Here is a 20,537-nt window from a genome sequence, read left to right as displayed (position 1 = left end):
AGCAGGCTTGATTTTCAGGATTCTCATAAATATGCATGAGACAGGTTTGCATGCACTGCCTCCATTCTTTGGAAATGTAGCTCATGCAACTTCTTTGTGGATATCCTGAAAACAAGGCCTGCTTGTAACTCTTGAGGACTGGGATTGGCCGCCCCTGTACTATTCTTAACTGGCACTAATGTTTTATTATGTGTCTTAAATCTACTTTGTATTTAGTTATTGTTTATTAATGAAATTGGGAGGGAGTGTTATTTTGTAGTTGTGTGATGCATGCCATCCCTTCTTTAGTGAGAGTGAGAATAAATGGGGTTATATTTGGTATTGTTTACATTTTCTGTGTATTGTACTATGTTGTATTGATGTATTTTATCTCATGTGATGTAAACCACTTTGGGTCCCCTTGTTAGGGTATAAGTCAGTATATAAGCCTAAGATTAGAAGAGAAATGTAACAAATTAAACTAGATTTAATAAATAAGCAGTATAAATAAAGGCCAGGAAAAGCACATTTCAGGCAATACTTTCTTTATTGGACTAACTTGTCACACATTTGCTGTCCTTTATTGTCTACATGAACTTACCCAGCAGTCGTCTTCATAGATAAGCAGAATACCAGCATTAATTCTAAAGAGAAATGTTTTTTCCAGTTCAGTTTAAGTAGAGCCACATCCTAATTAGTAATAGCAACACATTGTGAGGGAAGGCAGGAAAAGCCTTTGTTTTATTCACAAACACGGGATGCAACACAAGCAGAGCATCTCGCCTTGTTCTGAAGCCAGAAGGGCATCGAAGCCTTGATTAAGAACTAGCTTAGTCAGACCATACTATTGGTATCCAGTGTGATAGAGCGGATTCAGGAATGGTTTGTTTGCAGAGTAGCTTTTGTGATGAATAAAGTCAGTCTGTATATTTTATAAAAGAATGTTTATCCATGGTAGTTGTAGTATTTGTAAAATGTTAATGGCTCTGTTCCTTTAACTAATCTGTCGCACAGGAAGTTGTGGGAAGTTAGTCTGTCCCACAAGCAGACCTGTGTCAGGGACAGACATATCTGGCAGTGGGAGAATTATAATTACATGAATAACTGTTATTCTTTTAGGCTTCATGTTGTTTCATTTCCTGTGTCTGTTTGCTAAAGGAAATATAGGCCACAGCAGCAGTAACAGAAAAATATATGAAGTTGTCAATAAAAAGCCATGCTGAAAAGAAAATACCCATGATAAGCTTGTGATCATTGGAAAAAAAACCCAAACAGAGAATAATGAAATACCCGAAGAAACCAGGTGCTTAGTACAATAACAGTCCAAATGTATTCCACCAACATTTTGATAGAATCCCTAGAAACGGAGAACAAGAGAGCAGCTAAAGCCTAGCAGGGCCATCTCAAATCTTCTCCACCTAATATCCCTTTGTGTTGCAATACTGCAAAGCCTACTTAATCTCTGACTTTGCCTTCATTTCCTCTCAAAGAATCATTTGTGCCTATCCCACATCTTCAATTCTGTTACCAGTTTTTGTCTTCGCTACCTTTACTGAAAAGCCATTCCATGTATCCAGCTCCCTTTTGTGAAGACATTTCCTTATGTTACACCCAAATCTCCCCCTTTTGAGCCTCATCTTGAACTCTTGTTCTAGAATATATATATATATATTTTTTTTTATTTTTTTTTTTATTTTTTTTTTTTACAAGAAAAGGCTTGCTTCTTGAATATCTCTATATATTTAGGGGGAAAAAAGTGTCGGAAAGATACAAGAAAACAGCACAACACTTGTCTGTTCCTTAACTTTCTTTCTTGTATCTTTCCACCACTTTTTTCCCCTTTCCATTTGTGCAGAACTTGTGCCTTTAGTTTATCTTTTTGGCACATACATGATTAGGTCTTTGAGTATTTTTTTTTTCAGTGCTACAGATGCCGAATCATTTTGGTAGGCTTTCTCTGGACAGCCTCTGCTGCTATCTTTTTGGCATGATGGCCTTCGGAACTGGACACACTGCTTCCTGAAATCCGCCCCTGCTTAAGGATTTGCTTTGTATTCACGGTTTCGCTGTATTAGATTTAACTTTCTTTGTCAAGGTTGTGGACCTGAATCTTAAATTAAAGAATGATTAAAGGCCAATAACTTTACATTTCTTTTAGTGTTGGTCCTTTTCTGTCTAAAGCTCCTATAACTCAGTTGTACAAGGGTACAGTTTCCTGATATATTTTTTTTTTAACTTTGGCTTTAAGAGGTTGACATTTAGAGGTCAGTCCGTGCCAAAATTTAGTAATCTTGAGTTAGGTGCCTATATTTAACTGACTGTAGATATCTTAAATTTGAGCTGAATAAGAGCATCTGAAACTGAGTATTGCTATTCACTTCGCCCTCCTGAATGCCCATGTAGTATGCACATAAAAGTATATATACCCACCAGGACAGTTTTTAAAGAGCCACTTATATACACAAGTGTCTGAAAATTACTTCCTAAATGTTTTCCATCAATTCTTTCAATTACAATGTGAATGTGTTGGTGCCAGTGTGCAATGTAGACATTTGCTTACCTGAATGTAATCTGCTTTGAAGTGGCTGACCACTCGAAAAAAGGTAGAATATTAAAAAGCAAAATTGTAGACTAGCAGCAAAGGAAGATGCAAATCAGCAGCACAGCCTCAGCAGAGTTAGATGCTTTTTGCATCCCTTTGCTGCTCCATTATTGTAAATCACTATTAAATCAACACCCAAAAGCAATGCATGAACAAACAAACTGTATATAAATGGAACTTGCTATGAAAAAGGACTTATCTAGTATATAGTGACCTTCACAGGCTGCCGAAAACAGCTTATGGCTTTTTGTGTTACAAGTGAGTAGTCTGGAGCAGGAAGGACAAAAAGGGGAGGGGGGAGGGATGCTGTCACCCCAGCAAGGGAGGTTTTCACGTTGCTCTTGCTTGTCCAAGGTGTGACAGGCTCACGGTCAGATGGGTGAGGGTGCCTCAGTGACACGCCGGCCGGCTTTTTACTGCGCGGCTGCCTGCTGCCCAATTAAAAGGGGCAAATGAAGGCTCATGTGGCCATTCCAGTTCAGCTGGAAAAGTAAAGGAGCAAAAAGGAAACCTGAATCTAATCTACTTAACGGTGCTGAACAGAAATAAATGCTGGATTTGATTAAAAATAAACATAAAAGGCCTAATTTTACAGGGCAAAGGGGGGGGGGGTTACATTTCTGTTTATAGTACTTTTTAATCTGCATCCTATCAATACTTGTATCTACAAATGTGTTTCCGATAGTTGTGTGGTAAATTCAGTGTACAGTTTTCCCCCCTTTTTGGTCATGAATGTCCTCCTTTTGGGGTACTTGTCCTCCTTTTTGGAGGTTACTCCGAGCTGATCAGTCTGTTCCAGCTAGGATACAAGCAAATGTCCACCCTCTGTTACATCCCGTGCTCTTTAGCTCAGACGTCAGCATCGCCTTCAGTGAGTCACCGACGTCGTTCCTCAGCCCCAACAAGCAAGCCCGTGCAGCGCGCACCTCGGCGTGCGGGGCCTGGAGCGCCGTGTCTGCGTGCGCAATGCGCAGGCGTGGAGAAAGCCGGCCCTGTAGCTACAGAACGGGAGCGGCTGAGGGTGGAGCTGGCCCCTCCATGAGTCGGGCTCTGCTGGAAGTAACATGGAACAGACTTAGTTTTTGGGAACTTGCCAGGTTCTTACGGCCTGGATTGGCCACTGTTGGAAACAGGATGCTGGGCTTGATGGACCCTTGGTCCGACCCAGCATGGCATGTTCTTATGTTCTTATGAAGCGCATGTGACTATGTTGGGCCGGTGCGCTCAGAGTGGATTTTAAAAGGCACCCAAGAGTGCTTGTATCTTTTGCTACACGCACAAATAAAAACGTTCAAAAAAGGGGCGAGATGTGGACGTAGTCTGGGCAGGCATGGGCATTCCTGGATTTCACAATGAAACCAGCGTGCAAGTACTTCTGCTATGGGTGGCACGTGAGCAATAAAATGAAACATGCTAAGCATGTCAGCAGGGTTTTAAGGGGCGGGGCTAATAGGGGTCTTGAAGTCCTATCCCTTACCTGGCCGAACTGGGAACAAAGTGGGTAAACTGATTTTGGCATTGGCGCATGTGTGTATTAAAATCCCCCCACTTATGCAGTAGTAACGGCATTTGCTCACTTAAAACTGCGCGCATACAGCCATCAGGCTTCATGTTCCACAAAGAAACTTGCGGTCTGCCAATAAAGGCCTCCTTTTTTTTTTTTTTTTTTACCTTCAGTCCAGTCAGCACGTTTGAATCAAGTTAGGGAGAGAACAGTATCTCTAGCAGGACCAGATCATTGGAACACATTACCAAAGGAACTGAGGCTTGAAGCAGATTTTAAAAGGTTTAAACACGATCTTAAAACCTGGCTATTTAGTATGGCATATATGGAGTGAAAAAAAAGAGACCTTTTACTATCTATTTTATGACCTTATGTTACCTCTTTTAGGCCTTTTGTGCATTATTAGGGCCAGATTTTAGTATCTACGCCCGATTTTATAACATGCGCACACAGTCGCGCACATGTTATAAAATCCAGGGTCGGCGTGCACACTTGTGCACCTTGCGCGCGCCGAGCCCTAGGGGAGCCCCGATAGCTTTCCCTGTTCCCGAAATCGGAGTGGCCTCAGAGGGAACTTTCCTGCTGCCGCCCCCACCTTCCCCTCCCTTCCCCTACCTAAATACCCCCTAACCTTTATTTTGGAAGTTGCGCAAGCCTGCCCGAGATCCTGGACTGCCCACGTCCCACCCCTTTTTTCAAGCCCCGGAACATATGCATGTCCCGGAGCTTGCGCACGTCTCCAGGCCTATGCAAAATAGGCTCGGCGCGCGTAGGGCTTTTAGAATCTGCCCCTTAAGAGTCTATTTTAGTATTTAAGTTACTGATATTGTTTAGTAATTTTATTTCAATAAAATGATATATTTTAGGTCCTAGTGTTTGTTTTAAATTTTAGCTATTTTAAAATGTTATTTATTTAAAAATTATCTGGATTATATTTGCTGTTACTTTTTTGTCTTGTAAACAGTTACGATGGTATGTCTTAGTGACAGTATAGAAAACATAATAAATACGTGCTAGTATGGGCGCACGCACGCTGATTTTAAAATTACTGTCAGTCATTTTTATCTCTGTGCTCAATAATTTTCATCTTAATAATAGCATCCACGAATTTACCTGCACCAAAGTCAGAACCACTGGTCTGTAGTTTCTGAAATCATTCCATAGCCCTTCTTAAAAATTAACATTATACAGTGGTTCCTTGACTTACAAACTCAATTGGTTCCAGAGGGCTAGTTGAAACCCAAGTTGGTTGTAAGTCAAGACTATTTTTTCCATAGGAAATAACGGGAAAACCAATAATGCGTTCCAAACCTCCCAAAAGCACCCCTTACCTAACCATTTCTATAATAAAAAATGGTTGTATAATGTCATTAATTACCAGAAACACCAATACTTCCCTAGAGTACTCACCAAAAGGTTATAAAATGTGCCTAGCCTACCAGAAACAACAATTTCACCTCCTCCACCATTTCCTTTACGATATCTGCATATGGACTCTCTCCCTGGGTAACATAAAGCTAGGTTGAGAGAACATTGCACAAATCTCATCTTTGGTTGAGTTTCTTCACTCCGAAGGTCATCAAATCTTCACAAGAGAGCACTGTTATGTTTGTACGCCACTCTGAATGTCAAAGTGGCCCCTAACCCCTACACTAATACCTAAACCTCACCTCGAGTTACTAGGTGGGCCTCCCATACACATATAAATACCTATCTAGCGTGAGGGCATTATGGTTAGTCTCACTCTCTCAAACATTTTCTCACTGAAAGGGCCAGGGGCGTGGTCTGGTCGTGACATGGGCAGGCTGGAACTGCACCATGAAGTCTGCGCGTAAGTGTTTACGTGCACAGGCACGCGTCGGGGTCCCCTACCACGTAACTTTACTTCTGCTATGGACGGCGTTGAGTCATCATATGTGCGCAACAATATAAAATCGTGTGTACATGTTTTGAAGAAATCAATGAACTTTGCATATATAAGTGACTAATGATTATAAAGTCCTGGTGCTATATGAAGGCCATTATTGTAAACAGCATGCAAATTTACTGTAATGTATTTTTCACAGTCAAAATGGCTACATTTTTTATGATCTAAAACTATAACTTCTATAATGACCAGCTGTGATATTTGTGTGTTTATGTTTGCTATTATTTAAATAGATACTGACACCTTGTGACCACTGCTGGTATTATTATTGCTATATAATTTTTAAAGAGCTACTAGACATACACAACACTGTACAGATATACATAAGAGTCCCTGCTCCATGAAGCTTAAAATCTAGTCAAAACAAAAACATACATGACTTTGGGAAGTGTATTTATTGTAGAGAAGGAGTTAGGATTTAAAAGCAGTTTCAAAAAGAGGATTTTAAGTTAGACTTGAATATAACCAGAGAAGGAGCTTGACACACAAACTCAGGAAGTCTGTTCCAGGCATATGAGACAGCAAGGTGGACAGCACCGAGTTGGAAGCATAGGGGTAGATTTTATAACGTGTGCGTGCTGATTTAATAACATGCACACACCGACACGCGCATGTTATAAAATCCATGAACCGTGCCGGCGATGTGCGCAAGGTGGGGGGACTTACTTTTGCAATTTCCGCACAGGAACGCATTCAGGCCTTCCCCAGTTCCCTTCCAGTCCGCTCCAATGAGTGGACTGGGAGGGAACTTCCCTACCCCCCCCCCCCCACCTAACCTTCCTCTCTTCCCCTCTCCTCTCCTCTCCACACCCTAAACCCTACCTATATATTTTTTTTGTTTCATCCCTTACTTCAGCTCCTGCCGGTTGGTGAGTCTTCGGGACAGCGATCAATGGCGCTGTCCTGCCCAGACCCCGCCCCCCCCCCCCCTTTGAAGAGGCCCAGCAGTTGCGCATGTACCGGGGTTTACGCACATGGCCGGGTCTCTGATTTACGCACTTAGGGCTTTTAAAATCTACCCGTTATTAGAGATGTGAATCGTGTCCTCGATCGTCTTAACGATCGATTTCGGCTGGGAGGGGGAGGGAATCGTATTGTTGCCGTTTGGGTGTGTAAACTATCGTGAAAAATCGTTAAAATCGTGAGCTGGCACACTAAACCCCCCTAAAACCCACCCCGACCCTTTAAATTAAATCCCCCACCCTCCCGAACCCCCCCCCCCAAATGCTTTAAATTACCTGGGGATCCGGCGGTGGTCCAGAACGGCGGCGGTCCGGAACGGCCCCCTCAATAGAATCGTGTTGTCTTCAGCCGGCGCCATTTTTCAAAATGGCCGCCGCAAAATGGCGGCGGCCATAGACAAAAACGATTCGACGGAGGAGGTCGTTCCGGACCCCCGCTGGACTTTTGGCAAGTCTTGTGGGGGTCAGGAGGCCCCCCCAAGCTGGCCAAAAGTTTCCTGGGAGTCCAGCGGGGTTCCGGGAGCGATTTCTTGCCGCGAATCGTTTTCGTACGGAAAATGGCGCCGGCCGGAGATCGACTGCAGGAGGTCGTTCAGCGGGGGTTCCGGACCGCCGCTGAATGACCTCCTGCACTCGATCTCCTGCCGGAGCCATTTTCCGTACGAAAAAGATTCGCGGCAAAAAATCGCTCCCGGAACCCCGCTGGACTCCCAGGAAACTTTTGGCCAGCTTGGGGGGGCCTCCTGACCCCCACAAGACTTGCCAAAAGTCCAGCGGGGGTCCGGAACGACCTCCTCCATCGAATCGTTTTGTCTATGGCCGCCGCCATTTTGCGGCGGCCATTTTGAAAAATGGCGCCAGCTGAAGACAACACGATTCTATTGAGGGGGCCGTTCCGGACCGCCGCCGTTCTGGACCACCGCCGGATCCCCAGGTAATTTAAAGCATTGGGGGGGGGGGGGTTCGGGAGGGTGGGGGATTTAATTTAAAGGGTCGGGGGTGGCTTTTAGGGGGTTTTAGTGTGCCGGCTTTCCTGCCCTCCCCCTTCCCCCGATTTACGATTTTTTAACGATAAATCGGGGGAATTGGTATTGTATCGTGGCCCTAACGATTTTTTGACGATTTAAAATATATCGGACGATATTTTAAATCGTCAAAAAACGATTCACATCCCTACCCGTTATGGTAGAGGAGAAGGGTGCAGATAACAACTTGCTGGATGAACGGAGATCACTAGGAAAAGGTTGAGGAAGGGAGACGAGAAGATAGGTAATCAGAACCTGCAACCTCTGCTAGTACAGTCTCACCTTTCCTGGACAGACGAAGAGTAGTAAGTTAGAAATTTTAATTAAAGAACTACAATTCAAATGAGTTTTGCCTTTTGTGCATTTTCTGTGGGGAGAAGATCAGTGTGCATGTACACTGCACGTTGGAACATAGTTCAGCTTCTCTGTAGATAAAAGTGCATGTGCTGTGCAACAGTGAGTGTATTTTTACCCACTGCAAAAAGATATGCCCATGGAATATGAGTGGCAGAGAGTGGATTCCTGGGGACGTAGGCAGGTTTGGGCAGCGAGTGAATGCACATAGCTGCTTTTTTTTTTAGTAGTTTTTGACAGCCCTTTCACTAGTATTTTAATATGAGGAGTGTCAAGAGGCTTGGGTTCTAGAAGGTAGCAAAGGCTGTGTAGGGTAATATTGCTTTTCCGATTTGATTTATTTAATTTATATTCCACTTTTCAGGCACTTCAAAACAGATTAAGGTCAGGTATTTCTTTTAAAAGTGGCTTGACTGTTTTTAAGATACAAAATACAAATTAGAATGGAAAGATTCCCAAGCAAAGAGCTAATCATTCCAGGGTTTGTTGTTTTCCAAAAATTCAAACCTACTCAACCGGGTCATAAAAGTACACAAGAGGCCAAAAAAGAATCACATTTCCTTTATTTTTCTTATTTGCACAGAAATTTGATTGTACCATCCATTTATAGGATGAGCATGGTAGCTCACTTTGGGACCCTACTCACTAAGAACGTTTCTGAGCCCAATATTGGAAAACAGTCCTGAGTGAATAAGACCTCCAAATCATTTGGCTCCCTTATTTGATTCTATAGAAAAAAAAATCTTCATTAATAAATTCTTCATTTGTAATCTCCTATTTTCTTATTACTGCTCCATCTGCCTTCAAGCAGTTCAATCTTGGCAAATAGTAAAACAGTTGAACAATAAGAGTCAGAGATGGTTCCACCACTGGTTCAACCCTTTGGAAAGAACCTCTGCTAACTATAAAGGTAGATCATTGCAACCCCCCCCCCCCCCCAAAAAAACAAAGTACAAACAAGCACAGATCTATAAGAGCAATAACTTAAAAGCTTATTTATACAATTGCAGTTATAAATATTTTATAAACATCTGTAAAAATAGAAAAGTAGTGTTGGTTATAAAAATGTTCACAGTTACTCTGAACAGAGGTGTATGTGTGTGTGTATATATATTTATATTATATGCACACATACATATACACAGATATCTCAGAAATGAGCCAAAATAATTGTGATCATTGATCATAAAGCCCAGCATATTCCAGGTATTGATCTTTGAGCAAGATTTATTGGAACACAACTGGAAAACATTACAAATTTTGCAAATCAAAATAAAAATTACTTTGCCCCTGTGTCAAGGGCATGGTTTTTACCCCAGTTTACTGAGCTCTTGTTATCCTGATTGGATTGTGATCAGGAAAGCTCATTATAGCTATTTACCCAGATTAAAGACTGGGTTTATAGTTGCCAATGCAGATTACAATTTTGTTCATCTCTGATATGTCTGCTTGCATGTGTGTGTATTTTTTCATACACACATTTCTATATTGCACAGTAGTAGAATAATTTTATGTAGCATACTGCTTTGTAAACAATTTTCTTTCTCCTTTGGCAATATGAGTACATACAGGATTTACTGTAGCTAAAGCACTTAAGTATAAGGCACATTTAAAGCTGCATTAAAAGAATTCAACCATAGCACGTTAAAATATCCCCATAATCATTTGTTTCCCAACTATAACATCCATGCTTGGTTAACATTCATTCTTGTAACAGACTCGTGAGTGCACAAAAGCTTGCATCTTTAGCTGGAGCACATCGTCTTCCATCACAGAAAACTATTCCACAGTCACCGACTTTGCCAGATTTCTTGGAAAGTCAACCTGAAACGAGAACCCCCATAAGATCATAATAAAAATGCCATGCTGTGTCAGACCAATGGTTTATCAAGCCCAGCATCCTGTATCTGACCATGGCCAGTCCCATAAGACCAGACACCAAGTTTCTTATAAAACGACCATTTTTTAAAAATTTAACTTGGCAGTAATTGAAATTTGTATTGATTTAGAACTGCCCTGCATTACTTCACGACAACACAGAATATTTCATAGGCTGCACAATCTGCAACCCTTAATTCTTGGGCTGTCTCTGAAACAGTGCAAGTCGCCAGACACTGTGTAGCATTTAAAAAATGCCATCAGGCAGGTAGTGATATCCATTCAGCATCAATTCAAATATTTTAAATGTCAAGCTTCTGAAAGCAGCACTCCCACAGTAATTTAGTAGCATTGTAACAGAGTGCTTTTCAGCAAATGGGACCTTTTGGCGCACCCAGTCTGCTGCCCCTACCTAGGATGTCATTGCAGACTATTTAATCTACAATGGTTTCCATCCAGTGCCCTCACTACAACTGCCTGCATCTGTCCCAAGTGTACTGCAGCCCTGCCATGGTTTTGGTTTCTACCCCCTCTGCTGGCAAAGCAATTCCAGGCATCTTCTACTGTCTTTCAGTAAAGCAGCATTTCTTTTACATTTCTTCTGACTCTACCTCCCCTTCAGGAACCCTTGAACTATTTCTAATAGAAAATTCTACCTTCTTGTACCTTATGGGAGCTGGATAAATATTTGAATGCCTGTCATATTCCTCCTGGACACCACTCATACTCTCAAGTCAGACATTAGGGTGCAGAGAATGCAGTCCGACTAGGTCATACTGTCAGAGCAATCACGTATGCCACTGCAGCTCGTATGAGAAGGGGAATTGAGTTTGACTGCTCTGGGCTCCGTGCTGTGACAGTATCCACACCCCGCTGCACCGCCCAATGTCATTTCCTGTTCCAGTGCACTGGCAGTAGCCTGTATCCAGCTGATTTTTACCTGGGTGCCATATCCCTTCCTGGGGTCAGCCCTGAATATAAGATAATCTATGACACTGCTTCTGGAGGTACAGCACCACAGCTAAAATTGTAATTACCTTACAAGTGAAGTTCTTAGTTGATACTTGGGGCAGAAGGGAAGGGGCGTTAACTTTCCATATGGGTTTCTGAAACAACCTTACTTAATGAGCAGGCATATTTTCTCTTCCTAATTATGCCTTCTGTCTTAGCTTTTAAAGTGCTCATAATTAAGCTTACATATGTATGTCTTTCAGACTTGCCGATTGCATATTACTATGGCTGCAAATGTGTTTTGATCTTAAATTAAGCTTGAAGCTAACCAGTGAGAAACTTTAAATATATGTTCAGAAAACTCATATGTAGCCATCAAGTGTGCACTATTTTTACTTTGTGAATTTAAATTGATGTAATATGGAAACTGAACCCCTTTGAAGAAATATTCACTCTAATTCAAATCTTTCAATACTACCAAGCTCTCCATGACTGAACAGTATTTAGTACATTTGTCATTTTAGTGCCAAAGTGGGCAGACATTGAACAATACAAAATGCAACAGTACTGGCAAAAATAAGTGATCTAATAGAGAAAGGGAAATATTGTTACAACTACAATTTTGTCTTTGCTAATAGAGTTCACACTACTAATATCAAGTTTAATTTGCAAAGTTTCTCGCATTTACAAGGAATAAAATCTCATGTACGGTTTTCTACACGTGAAATTTTATTAAAATTAAATAGTGAATGAACTGCTGTGATACAAAGACATGCAAAGCACCTTGTTAACTATGAGTGGATAGATAAACTATATGTGAAATTGGCTTCACTAAATTTTTATACCCAGCTCATTTGCATGGGAGAAAAATGGTGCACATAATCCCTTAATAGTGTGTGCAAAACAGCAAACTTTTGTATATAACCCTCAACGACTGCTTTAATGTGGAGAGCTCAGAGTCTAACTTACATCATAACCTCGGAGCACAGCCAAGTGGAATGACAGCAGCTGCAGGGGAATGACACTCAAGATGCCTTGGAGACAGTCAACTGTATGTGGTAACTCAATAATTTTGTATGCAAACTTTGCACTTTCCTGATCATCCTTTGTGCAGAGAATTATTGGGCGTCCCTGTAAATAAAAAATGATTTATCAATAAAAAAATATACTCCATGAAATCCATGCTCATACACATTACAAACTCCCCTCCCACCTCTTGACCTTGCTGGATCTTTTCTGACATCCCATGCTGATAGATCCTAGATCTGATGCCAGTCAGGAATACAGAAGCCACTATTTGACCGAAAGGTCAGTTCCCTCAGGTTATAAATACTGTATTGTGCATCTATGAAAGTACTTTTCAGTTAATGGACTTTTGGTGGAAGAATGACTGTTTACAAGAATCCTTCTGAAACTTTGTGACCATATGGCTATCAACTCATGAAAATCAGTGGCTAAAACATTTTTATATGGGTGCCAGTAAGCATCTTGCTCTACACTAGCAAGACAGATCTGAAACATGCTGGTCACAAAAAAACGCCTAGCCAAGTTGTCAAATCCCGTTTTATCATTGCCACTAGATTTCTTCCATCTGGCTCACCACTACCGATTTCAAACATAAAAATCTTTATGCATTAAGGAGAAATGCAGAGGTGTAGAGAGAAAAATAGTTTTTTCTCCTCACCATGCTATTCTTGATTACTGCCCTCACTGTACATAAATTAAGGGAAGTATATGATGTATGTAACAGAAAACATTAGTCTCCATTACGTTCAAACTTAAAATGCAATGTCTGACTGTTATGAGCTTAAAAGGACGATGCATTGTGAAAGCTGCCGAGTAGTTTGGATATTGGTCGCCAGGTGCTAGCGATGGTGCTTATGAAATTGCACTGACGACATGCCTTTAAATTAAATTATTGAGCAGGTTTGGTGGTTTGGAGGTGTGTTGCAATGGCTTTTTTTGAGGGGGGGGGAGAGTTGTAATTTGTAGTTGGGTTATTTTTTTACTTAGAATTTTGGTTTTCTTTTATTTTTAGATACATTTGTGAGAATGCTTCCACTCCATGTGTGGGTTTAAACTGGTTGTTGAGCAGATACAATTTGGCTTTCAATGTTGTTATGCAGCAACTTTCCTCAGAAAAGAATGTAGATGTGTTGCTTAATTAACTAAAACCTCCCTGCTTTTATAACTTTAAATTTATTGAATGCCATCAAGATATATATATATATATTTGAGGTCTGGCCAACATGCCGCGAATGCGCAGAAGAGAGCAGCTCTGACAGACGTGCATGCAAGGACGAGAGAGCTGATGTGCCATGAATGTGCAAAGATCTCACCCATTTTAACGGGCTCAATGTATATATATAAGTATACATATATGTATATATATATATGTATATATATATATACATATATACACACGTATATATACACACAAGAAATAATTCTTGATAAGGAAAAACAGCATTATCAATTACCACAGAAGAAAAACCTGCCTAGGATAAAACACTTGTGCACACTTTAATAATTATCTTGTGAATTAATTCATGGGTTATTTACTTTTTAGGTATTCTCTTTCTTGTGGTGTAGTGATTCCCTTTAAAGAGGAATATTGGTGAGTCTTTGAAATTGAAAATGGTGTGTAAATAGGTTTGTTTCTGATGTGTGTTTATGACCTAATATATTTTTAGGGTTTTGAAGACTCATCTGAGTAGATATATAGATTCTACAAGTCTTAAGATATGATCCATATTTAAGGATGGGATATAAATTTAAATATATAGATTTAATTATTTGGTCTCTAACCAATTCATAATTTGGAAGATAGAACTGATTTCAAGAGTTAGCTAAGGGTGTGAGTTTTTAATAATTGTTATATTTTGATTGATCCAATTTTAATTGTGTTTAAAGGTTACTAAACTTATTTCCTTTAATTGTAATTTATATGCTTATCTTGTAAGTATACCTACTTTGACCACCTGGATTGAGATTAGCAATATACATGCAATAATCAGTGGAAAGATCCCCTGATGAAGCTCCTATGGAGTGATAAACAGTCTGTGCAGAGGCAGTTGGTTTAATTTGACTAATAATTGTATCTGTGAAATAAAGGATTTGCACTGTAATTATTATATAAGCAAAATAATGGTGACTGCTAGGCATTGATGAGTTAGTTTAGTGGAATTATGTAATTTTGAGTGTTGATATGTTAGTTTCATTCTTAAATATACATTTGATATGTATATTTTGATTTATTGTCGGGGTTGTGTGAAATGGATTAATTACTTTTAATTTTATAAGGTGTTTGTAATTATATTAAAGTTGGGTTGTTTGACATTATACCACCTTCCTCAAAACAAGTTCTACCCAAACTGGTTCACATCATGCCATATATGCAATAATCAAATGCCTCAAAAAATAGCAATACATCTCATTTTGGGATCGATTTTAAGACCCACGTGTACGCATCCATATGCCCGTGGTTCCCGGCGCACACACATGGATGCGTTGATTTTATAACATGCGCGCATGATATAAAATGTCTGCACGCAGATGTGCACTGGATTTTAACATCCGCATGTGCGGGCAGCCCGCGACTTGATAGTACCCTGGTAGAGTCTATCAAGCTAGGGTGAGAAAACATTGTAGAAACCTCATCTTTGTCGCTTTCCTCTCTCAAAATCACGTCAAATCTTCACTGATGTGTACTGTGCTGTTCATACATCTCACTGTGCATATAAAATTGGTCCCAAAACCCTAGACCACCACCAAAACCTCACCTCGAGTTACTAGATGACCCTCCTATAGTGGTATATATATATATATAAATATCGCGAATTCAGTTTTGCACATATCGCACAGCTTAACGCCAGGAAAAAAGGTATAATTATTTCCGGCATTGATAACATGCATTATGCTATTGTACACTGTGTTAATGTCCTTCATTTTCAAAGATCCCACCCAAACTCCTCCAACTTCTCCCATTTTAATACATTTTGAAAATGTGCATGCGCGTTGCGATAAATAACGCATGTCTTATGGTGTTATCGCAGGCATTAGGGCCCTAACACCTGCGATAACAGCCTAACGAATTTTGATGAATGACCCTGTAATTTACTTACATGGCCAGCTTTGAATATTAGCCTCAGGGTCTTACAATATCACTTGAACTAATGTCTACCTGAGCAAAGAATGACTGCTTAAAAATTTTTTTTTAAAAAACTACTTTTAGTGTGCAACTTACCTGGCGAGCAGTCACTTGTTGCAAAGCATTTTGGCATTTGGTAAAACAGGGATCCTTCATAATTATCATGATAACAGGCATTTGCTTGTCTACGAGAGCCAGTGGGCCATGCTTCAGTTCCCCTGCCAGGATACCTTCCGAATGCATGTATGTAATCTCTTTGATTTTCTACAGGGCCACCAAAGAAGAATAAATTAATATGAATTAAACCTGGATTTCACATAGTAACATGCAGAACAGCTTAGAAGTCTTTGTTGTTTAAATAACAGTGCCTGTCAATATTCTCGCAGCGGAATTTTGTAGTATTTGTAGCGGTCTAATGGTAACTTGAGGTAGTCCTAATAGCAGGGAGTTACAGTAGTCTGTGCTTGCGAATATCATTGCACGTGTAAAAAAAATAGCACATGCATGCATAAAAGGACATACACATATGCTATTTTAAAACCCCAAGGCAGCAGTAGTAGGTGTAATATCCAACCATCACAGAATAATCAACAGGTAATGTGGAAGGATAAAAGTGTTATAAAATGTCCATATGACTCATCAAGTGTTTATAACTGCTTTATTCAGGGTAATCAGAAGGATGTCAGCATATAGCCCAAAATTCTTGTATACAGGTGAAAGGTCCCTGACACAGACCGTGTTTTGTAAGCACTGCATTAGGAGGGAACCTAACATAATAGTGGTTAGCCTAACATAATAGTGGTTAGCCACTATTAGAAAAGCAAATTATCAAAAAATGGACATGGGACATCTGAAAACAATAAACAAAGTGTTATAAATATCCCATCGGCTTACCAGAACTTTTAGAAGTACTTTGGACATTCAAAAGTTTGGTAAACACTGTGTCAAATCTGTCCCATGGCGTCCAGGGCCTCAGTGTGCGCGGGGTAAGTGTGGCTGGTCGCGGGGCCTGCCTGCCGCCAGCCAAACGTAACAAATATATTGTCTCCTTAGTTTACAGTAAAAATGTTAGACGCTAAAGGGTGAATTTTCAAAATGGTGTATGCATACAAATTAGCACATAGCGTGTAACTAGTATATACTTGCTTATTCTGTATCTTATAAACATCTAAAATATATGCACACATTGTTTCAGGGGTGTTCCAGGACAGGGCCAACAGTTTTATGCATCTAGGTTGCTATTTTAAAAGAGATATACCTTTACATATGGCAACTTATTTGCATATTTTCACATGCTAATTATCTTCAGTAATAATCTGCTTATTGTACATTACTGATTGGGTGGGAGGTCTGGGTGAACTGAGGGGAAGTCAGATTGAAGAACCTGGAGGGTCTTGCTGAACTGGTGAAGGAATTACAAAACTAGTACTATAATTTTAATTACGTGCGCACGCTTTAAAATTTAACGACTTGCGCTCATAAATCGGGTTTTAACTGTATATTTTTAAAATAGGTAGGAAAAGTATGCATATTCAATGTATTGGGATACTCACTTTCAATGCATTTGTATGTATTCGTGCGTATGTTGCAGGGAAGAGATACATGTTTTTTATAATGCGCACATATACGATATGCACGGGTTATAAAATACTATCATAGATCTACATGCAGCCATATAAACTTGTATATGCCACCATGCATAGTTGTTTGAAAGTTATTCTCTTAGAGAGAAGATGGGTGAAATATAGAGACCCAGATTAAAAAAAAAACAAACAATGGTGGGTTATGGCTAACCACTATTAGGAGATTTTAATACAAAAAATACATTTATGGATGATGTCTATTTGCCTGTGGTTTTAAATGTGAGGTTGGAGTCTGAAATCTACACCTGTGGTGAAGGATCTGAAAGTTTTGTTGGATTCCTGAGTTCTCCTTAGAATGCCACATTTCTCATTCGGTCAGGTTTCTGGAAACATAAAATGGTCAAGAGTCTGCATCCTTTTTTTAAAAGGATAATGCAGGCTTTATGTACTACTCAATTGGACTATTGTAATTAGAGATGTGATTCAGCGGAACCTTTTGGTTCGGCCTTTGTTATTGGCCCGCTGCGGGAAATTTCGTTTCCCGTGGTTCAGAACGATTTTTTTTCGTCTGTCCCAAACTGGAAAAAAAAAACCCACCCCAACCCTTCAGATTTAATTACAATCCCCCACCCTCCTGACCCCCCCCCCCAAAAAAAACTTGCCTAAAGTTCCTGGTGGTCCAGCGGTGGTCCAGGGAGCGATCTTCCCCTCTCGGGCCGTCGGCTGCCAGTAAACAAAATGGCACAGGTAGCCCTTTGCCCTTACCATGTGACAGGGGCTATTGGTGTCATTGGCTGGCCTCTGTCACATGGTAGGAGCAATGGACGGCCAGCGCCATCTTAAAAAATGGTGCGGGCCATCCATTGCGCCTACCATGTGATGGGCCAGCCAATGGCACCGATAACTCCTGTCACATGGTAAGGACAAAGGGCCATGGGCACCATTTTGATTAGTGGCAGCCGACGGCCTGACAGGGGGAGATCGCTCCCTGGACCCCCGCTGGACCACCAGGGACTTTAGGCAAGTTTTGAGGGGGGGGGGGGGATTGTAATTAATTAAATCTGAAGGATTGGGGTGGGTTTGGGTTTGTTTTTTTTAATGTGCCCTCTCTTCTCCCCCCCCCAAAAAATGATGATAAAACCGCATGAAATTTTGTGCGTTTTCCTATCGTTTCGGGGTCCCCCGAAACACGACAAAATAGGAAATGTCATTTGTATTTGCTATTTCATCACAAACAAATGCAAATCTCTAATTGTAATGGCTTGTGCTTAAGCCTTCCTAAGAGACCAAGTACAGGCTGCAGATGGTTCAAAATACAGCCGCTTGGATTGTGTCTTGGAGCTCTTATAGGACCATCTATGGTTCCGGTGTTACATACTCTTCATTGGTTACCAATTAAAGCAAGTATCCGGTTTAAGTTAATGGTATTAAGTTTGTTCTCTTTGAGAGTTGGGTCCAGCGTATATGAGCAGTAAGCAGAGAAGGGCTACCAAAATGATAAAGGAAATAGAACAATTCCCCTTTGAGGAAAGGCTAAAGAGGTTAGGACTCTTCAGCTTGGGGAAGAGACAACTGAGGGGGGATATGGTAGAGGTCTATAAAATAATGAGTGGAGTGGAATGAGTAAACATTAATTGGTTGTTTACTCTTTCAAAGAGTACAAAGACCAGGGGACACACAATGAAGTTACTGGGTGATACATTTAAAACTAATAAGAGAAATATTTTTTTTACTGAACACATAATTAAGCTCTGGAATTCATTGCCAGAGGATGTGGTGAAAGCTATTAGTGTAGCTGCGTTTAAAAAGGTTTGGAGAAGTTCCTGGAGGAAGAGTTCATAAATTATTAAGGTAGACTTGGGGAACTCCGCTGCTTTTCCCTTGGATAAGCAGCATGGAATCTATCTACCCCTTGGGATCCTGCCAGGTATGTGTGACACTGATTGGCCACTGATGGAAACTGGATACTGGGCTTGATAGAATTTTGGTCTGACCCAGTATGGCAAGTCTTATGTTCTTAAGCTGAAATTGTATATAACAAATTGGCAGTTGAGACCTAATCAGTGGGCATTGTTAGCTTATCTACTTTTAGGAGATAAGATATAGTATATACAGTTATGATCCAGGGTACTTTCACTAGCAGCCTCTATACCTTGTAATTCTTTGCCAATAGACTGGAACGAGACTAACCTTTCACTGAAAGATCAAGACTTGGCTTTTCTCTAATATATAATGCCAGATTTATGTTTTAATGGAAGCTAAAAGTGTGTGTTACTAATACATTTGTTATTGGTGGGTGGGATTAGACAGTTTTGAGGTTGGGGAGTAAAAAAGCTGGGTGCTGTGAATTGGGTCCATGAAATGTAATAGATAACATTTTGTTAGTTTTATTTGTTTTATGTGAATTGTATGTTTTTCTGTACACTCCTTGGATCTGGGGAGGTAGTTAATAAAACAAATTTCAGTAAATAATGTATGTGATTCAGAATGTTGGCTAGGTTGAATTGTTCCCTATTGGTATGTTGCACTAACCTATAGTGATATTCAAACTTAAAGGGAAAAATTTAACTTAAATAAAGTTGTTTAGGCATTAATGAAGAACTGGGCATATGCCAAGACCATTCTTGTTTGTTTTATTTCCCTAGAGATGTTTTTTTCTCCTTGCTATGTCTGTTCCTGATTTGCTTAACAGTCCTACTGCTCTTTTGCTCCTTGATAGGCTCAGCAGGGATGCAGAAGACAGTCCGGTGCACACCACCAGAGAGAAATCTTTCTAACAAAGTACAGTGCTATCCTTCAGCACTTTATACCCAGAAGACAGCAATTCAACTTGGCAAGCATTTTGGGTCATCTAGGTTGCAGTGCTGTTTTAAATTATCCAACGTTGTGATGCAATTTAAATCCAATAAATTTATTCAATTCTGTGTACAACTATAACTTCAAGAAGTGACAAACTATTGGAAAAACAGATTTGATGAAAATAAATACTGCATGCTCTAGCAGCCAAGGGTGTTTCCAGATTTTTTTTGTTTGTTTTTTTTGGAGTTGATGCATCTCAGTATACACAGTGGTAACAAACCATATGTGGACAGTATAGCGCTAAAAGGTTGTAGGATCCTTGTAGAAGTGATAAGAATCAAAACAGTCAGTGAAAGATATCTCCAAACACTGAATAGACATTGTAGATCTCGGTCCCCCGACAGACCATATTTTGCTACAAGGTCTACGTCGGGAGGGACTGAAGCCCAAAGCTAATAATACGGCATCAGTGGACTATTCCATCATAACAGTTACAAATGCACGCGAAAAAAAAATGTGGAATGGGCTACATTTCTTGGGCCAGCAGATACACAAGTAACTCAATTCCCAGGAAACAAATACAGTGTAAATGAGAGAGAGGTTTTTTTTCTTAATTGATTTTAAAGGTAGGTGTCAAGTACAGCAACGCTGAACAAACGCGGCACTATGCCATCACACCACACATAATGACTCATTTATACTGTATTTGTTTCCTGGAACTTGAGTTCCTTGTGTACCTGTTGGCCTGGACTATATACACACTTTGTATATATATATATATATATATATATATATATATATATATATATATATATATATATAT

General features: G+C 40.2%; 1 protein-coding gene across 3 annotated transcripts in view; it reads right to left on the bottom strand.

Moving 5' to 3' along the window:
- Positions 1 to 9,016: 9,016 nt before the first annotated feature.
- GFPT2 (glutamine-fructose-6-phosphate transaminase 2) overlaps positions 9,017 to 20,537 on the bottom strand; it is a 44,340-nt gene continuing 32,819 nt past the window's right edge. For all 3 annotated transcript variants that reach the window (XM_029583724.1, XM_029583725.1, XM_029583727.1), the window contains 3 exons: positions 15,429 to 15,596; positions 12,152 to 12,313; positions 9,017 to 10,177 (listed from right to left, as the gene is read on the bottom strand). In XM_029583724.1, coding sequence (XP_029439584.1) covers positions 10,133 to 10,177; positions 12,152 to 12,313; positions 15,429 to 15,596 — 375 coding nt within the window. In that variant the 3' untranslated portion in view covers positions 9,017 to 10,132. The remainder of the gene's footprint in view (positions 10,178 to 12,151; positions 12,314 to 15,428; positions 15,597 to 20,537) is intronic.

Source organism: Rhinatrema bivittatum, chromosome 18, assembly GCF_901001135.1.
Source record: "Rhinatrema bivittatum chromosome 18, aRhiBiv1.1, whole genome shotgun sequence".
Classification (NCBI taxonomy): Eukaryota; Metazoa; Chordata; class Amphibia; order Gymnophiona; family Rhinatrematidae; genus Rhinatrema; species Rhinatrema bivittatum.
This window is presented reverse-complemented; position numbering and strand designations above follow the sequence as displayed.